Source organism: Dipodomys merriami, unplaced genomic scaffold (genome assembly GCF_024711535.1).
Source record: "Dipodomys merriami isolate MVZ:Mamm:240054 unplaced genomic scaffold, mDipMer1.0.p SCAF_15, whole genome shotgun sequence".
In the NCBI taxonomy this organism is placed as follows: Eukaryota; Metazoa; Chordata; class Mammalia; order Rodentia; family Heteromyidae; genus Dipodomys; species Dipodomys merriami.
The window spans coordinates 21,009,993-21,015,671 of NW_027202826.1; the positions used below are offsets into that span (position 1 = coordinate 21,009,993).

The following is a 5,679-nucleotide window of genomic DNA, read 5'->3' on the forward strand; positions in this document are numbered from 1 at the left end:
TCTCAGGTTTTTGGATTTGGTTTGTTGATTTGGCTTCAGTTTTTGGTTTCTTGGATTTGGATTACGATTTGGCTTTGATGTTTGGACTTTTGGTTTATTTTTTTGCCTTTTTTGTTTTCCTGTTTGTTGTTTTAATTATATTTTTTAAATTTTTTTCTTTATATTTTCTTTTTCATTTTTACTTTTTTTCTTTTACTTTTATTATTTTAGTTTTTTGTTTTATTTTCTTAGTTTTTCTTAATTTACTATTTTTGTTTTTTTTCTTTTACTTTTGTTGTTTTCAGTTAGCTAGCATTTAAGCATTTTGTTCATTATTTTTCATTCCTATTAGATTTTGTTTCACGATAGATATTAGATAGTAGTTATTTTATTCATTTATTATATTTACATTTTAGTGTGTTTATTATAGTTATTACCTTAGACTTTGCTTACATTTTATTCCGTTATTATCTTTTATCTGTATTTCATTATATTTCATTGTATTTTATTATATTTTCCATTTTGTCCATTTCATTGCTTTTGTTCTGCTCTGTTGTATTTGATTACACTTGGTTGTGTTTTCTTTCTTTGTTCATTCACTTGCTTCCTAGACAGCATCGCTAGGGTGCTGTATAATGACTAGCCAGAGTAGAGAGGCGAAGTTCTGGGAGGGCCATAAGGCCAGTTCCTCGAAGAAGGACCTCCGCAGGGCTCACTACCAGGCGCTGAGGACCATCCGTGAAGGGGGCTTTGCCTCCATAAAGTTGGCCAAGCACCTGCCCACGGACACCCTGGTGGCGGTGAAGGTCCTCGAAAAGTTGGACAGCACCTTCTTTGCCACCGAATTGGACATTCTGAGGTCGGTGGAGCACCCGAACATCGTCAAGCTCTATGAGGAGGTAGAAACAGAGGAAAGGTTGTATTTGGTGATGGAGTATATGGACAGAGGAGACCTTGTGGACTACCTGGACAGGGTGGACAGGCTGGCAGAGGACGAGGCCAGGAGTCTGTTTAGGCAGATCTTGAGGGCAGTCAAACATTGCCATGACAACGGTATTGCTCACAGGGACCTTAAGGCAGAAAATATACTGCTAGACAGCAGGGGCACAGCCAAACTATGTGACTTCGGATTGAGTACGTGGTTCCTGCCAGGGCAGCAGCTGGACAGAGTGTGTGGGACTGTGGCCTATCTGGCCCCTGAGATGTTCATGCACGAGAGCTACGAGGGCCCCAAGGTGGACGTCTGGAGCCTTGGGGTGCTATTGTACTATATGGTCATGGGCGACTTGCCCTATAAAGGCAAGTCATGGGATGTCCTCAGAAAACAGGTTTTAGGGGGTAGGGTTAAAATACGGAAATCTTTTTCCCCTGAACTTCAAGGAATATTAGCATATCTTATGATGAATGATCCAAAGAGGCGGCCCACAGTGTGGCAAGTAATGCGCCATCCCTGGTTCAAGACAATTAAGGGAGCCTCACCATGCCCCAGCCAGCCTGCTCTGAACCAGCCAGACCCCGCCATACTGCATATCATGGGTTCATACATGGGATTTAACCCAGAGGAGGTGCGGGCAGCCCTGTCAGGAAGAACATTTAATAATAAGAAGGCAACCTACAGCATGCTCAAGGATCAGCAAGATGAGGGCCAAGACCTGATCCGTCCGATGTGGTACCCACTTCCCGGGCCTCCACCTTGCCCCTCACCTGCACACCCATCCTCCCGAAATGTGCTGGTCAAGAGAGCCAGTACTCCTGTGCGCCACCCCGCTGTCTGTCTGCGTGCTAAGCAGCAGCAGGAGGAGGGTGGCAGGCACACCAGGTCAGCGTCCCTCCCCTGTCTCCTGTGGAGACCCAGCATAACTGGTACAGAACGGAAGACTGAGGACAGCAAGCCTCCCTCTAGTCCAGCTGCAGCAACAAGAGCAGCAACAACTACCCTCCCCATGGGCCAAGCGGAGGAACTGACCTGCCCAGCCCCTGAGCAGGAGAGGCAGGTGGGCAGCAGGGCTGGTTCTCTCCCCCGCATCCTATACAATACGTGGACAGGGCCCAAATGCGGGAAGAGGGACATCGGCTCGGCTGCCCCAGGGCCAAAATCATCTGACCTGAAGGGCCCAGGGGGGGACACAGAGAGTAGCCAGCTGCCCTCAGGACCGCCAGCATCCAAAATGTCTGCCTGGAACATACAGCCAGAGATGGAGGACAGCACCCCTCTTCTCCCGCGCCCTGCAGCTCATGGAAGAGGCTCCATCTGGAAGCGACTCAAGAGGAGGGTCTTGCGTTGCTTTGAAAGGATGTGCTGTTGCTGCCTGCCCCGTTAGGACAACCCCAGAGGAAATGCCTTGCCCCTGTGAATGAAGAACAGCATTGACTGCCTAGAAACCAGAGCTCAAGTGCACCGGCAGAAAACCCATCCCCACTGCTCCTCGCCTTGAACACAGGCTGACCATGCCTGCAGACCAGCTTCCCTCTGCTGCTACCTCCCACCACCATCACAAGCTTCACAGACTTTTTCTTTGTGTGTGTGTGTATGTGTGTGTGTGTGTGTGTGTGTTTTGGCCTACATTGGGTACGGATTCTAATGTTGTTCCTGTGGTTCTCACCAACTTAATAAATTGTGATTCCTGGGAAAAAAAATTATACTCATTATCTGACGTGTAATTGTAACCCTCTGTACATCACCTTTCCAATAACTACACATATATAAATATAAATGTTTAAAAAATTATACCTGGTTAATGTATGCTAATACAATGGCTGGTATGCCTATATTCAAACCCTAAACTATAATTTCTACTGGTGACTACTATTTATTTGATTTCCATATGGTTTGGGGAAGAAATATGAAAAAAGAGATCATTTCAAAGATAATAAATGATAACATATACAAAATATCATTAGAAATAATAATTCATGATCTATAGGTACTAATTTAAAAAGTAGTTTGAGCTGGGTGCCAGTAGCACATACCCATAATCCAAGTAGCAACTCAGGAAACTGAGATCTGAGGATCATGGTTTGAAGCCAGCCCAAGCAGGAAAATTTGTGAGATTCTTCTCTCCAATTAGCCACCAAAAAGCCAAAAGTAAAGCTGTGCTTCAAATGGCAGAGCACCTGCTTTGAGTGAAAACGCTAAGGGACAGCACCCAGGCCCTGAGTTCATTCCCCAGAATTAGCACAAAGAAAAAGAAATAGTTTGAAGATGGCAGTTTTTAGGTCATCAAGAAGCAACACCTACCTTAGATGGCTACATCATCACATAGAATTATAATCAGCTAGTGGTAGATAAATGTAGAAAATTATTTTGTGAATTAACCACATATATATCAATACACTATAATTACATAAAACATCCAATTCAAGTTTTATTTTTATATTTTCTTGGGTTAGATAGTTTTTTTAAATGTAAAATATAGAGAATAATTTATATCACCCAAATCATGCTATAATTGTGTAAACTACATTATTTCAGACACAAAAATAGTTCTATTGAGTTTCTTCAGAGAATATGCCTTTCTTCCTCCTGTCTCCCTGCTGGAAATCTCTGGATAAAAAAATAAGAACCTCAGTGTTGCTAAACGGGAACTAATTATAAAAAGGAAGGTTTTTATAAGAAAAGAAAAAGTATGATATATTTTATCTTCATAAGCACTTATTCCATTAGACTTAGCTTTGAACATGTGAAATACACTGCCTCATTTGAATTTCAAAACAATGCTGGTATGATTTCCAACATTACACATGAAGTGGTTAGACACAGAGAGGACAAAGCACATGGTAAATCATGACACATTGCTCACACACACAAAATGTCTTTAGCCCAGCATGGTGGCTCATGCCTATAATCCTAGCTACTCAAGAAGCTGAGAATCGTGGTTCCAAGGAGCAGAAAAGTCCTTTAGACTCTTATCTCTGAAATAAGATGGGGAGCTGTGGCTCAAGTGCTAGCCTTGAGCAAAAAACCCTCAGGAACAGTACCCAGACCCTGAGTTCAATCCCCAAGACTTCTATAAACACACACACACACACACACACACACACACACACACACACACACACACACACACACACACACACACAATGTCTTTTGAAATACAAACAACTGGTTTTAGCTACAAAATATATAATTCTGTTACCTTCTACCAACACATTCTTGCTCATGTTGCCATGCTGCCTGTTTACTTTTTCTTTCCTTGTAGCTCTGCCTTAATGATTTCCATGACAGAAACTAAGGATATCTTCTCTGTATTCCCCAGCATACCCACACCTTAGTGCATCCACATTCTGCTACTGGGGTTTGAACTCAGAACCTTGTACTTGCTGAGCTTGTTTGCTAGGCTGGTCCTCTATCACTAGAGCCGTACCTCCAGCACAACTTTTCAATGGTTATTTTGGAGTTGGAATGTTGTGTACTTTACTGCTTGTGATTGCTTTGACCTACAATTCTCTGGATCAAAGACTTCTGAGTACCTAGGATTACAGGGATGAGACTCCAGAACCAAGCTTCCATTAGGGTTCTTCAGTCACTATTCACAGCTACCCTAGGACACTATCTAAGTTGTTTTATTTTAAGCATCTCTATGTTTCATGGTGGTTCTTAGTTCAGTTTTGTATCTCCTGAATCAGTTAAAATGCCTAGCACTTAATGGCTGGCCTAGTATTTTTTAATTGCAATAAGGAAGAATATGCAATGTCTAGTTGCATGGGTATCAACCATCCACAGTCATAGACAGGACCAATTCAAAAGTGTAGAAAATATGCATTAATTCAAATGAAACTGAAGCCCCTTCTGTTCTTGGCTTATAACTTAATTACTAGATTTAATATTGTCAGTAACTTCATGTGTCAAGTGCTAAGTTAGGTATTGAAAGAACTATATGCTCTAAAAGTAAAAAAAAATTTGTTTCCAGTTCACAAAGAACAGATAGTCTAATGGGAAAAATAGACCATGCACCAGGCCATTACAAATAAATGTGATAAGGACCATCACAATAAACTCTAAATTTATTAAAAAGTATTTCTAAAGGAAATACATTGCACTGCAGTGATTTAACACTACTTCCAAGAAGAGGAGGTATCTGAATTTCACTTGAATATACAAAACTCTAATTGGTATAAAATAGCATTTCAAGAACAGAGACAAGACTAAACATAAACATTAGAGATCAATAATAATTTGAGATATTAACTAATATTTGCTCCATGCTCTTCTTTCTGTTTTTCATTCCCTCTCTTCCTTCTTGCATTAGGACTCAGATAGGATATCATAACATGCAAGGAAAAGCTATTTTATTTTCAAAAATAATTTTAAATGTTAGGCTTTTCTAGTGGGAGGTGCTAAGCCTTGAAACATTCAATACAAGCTAGGATCAAAGTTTGTGTTTTTATAAACAAGGCACAAAGGACCAGATCTCTCAAAATCAGACTATGTAAAAATTTCACTGGCCAAGAAAAACAGAAATTCTGTGATACTGACAAAGACCCAGCCAGGGCAGCTAGCACATAACTCAGGCCTTGGAAGAAGACAATAGGAGCCATTCAACAGGCTAAAGGAACCTGGGCTCAGCTCCACCCAGGGGAAAGTTGTCCTTCCTAGGCAGAGAAAGCTCTGCCCATGGAGGAGTGACTTCCTTCACTGGGTAAACAGAGCCAGAAGCTACCTCTCCCCACTGCAACACAGACGGCAGACCTAGCTGCTGG

General features: G+C 41.7%; 1 protein-coding gene across 1 annotated transcript; it reads left to right on the forward strand.

The window, feature by feature from the left end:
* Positions 1–614: 614 nt before the first annotated feature.
* LOC138826786 (sperm motility kinase 4A-like) lies at positions 615–2,528 on the forward strand. Its single transcript, XM_070022034.1, has one exon. It carries the CDS (start codon positions 615–617, stop codon positions 2,298–2,300), a length of 1,686 nt encoding a protein of 561 aa, XP_069878135.1. The 3' UTR covers positions 2,301–2,528.
* Positions 2,529–5,679: the final 3,151 nt, after the last annotated feature.

What these genes read in the sequence shown, in the direction of transcription:
- LOC138826786 (XM_070022034.1), top strand. Translation starts at nt 615, where the DNA reads ATGACTAGCCAGAGTAGAGAGGCGAAGTTCTGGGAGGGCCATAAGGCC.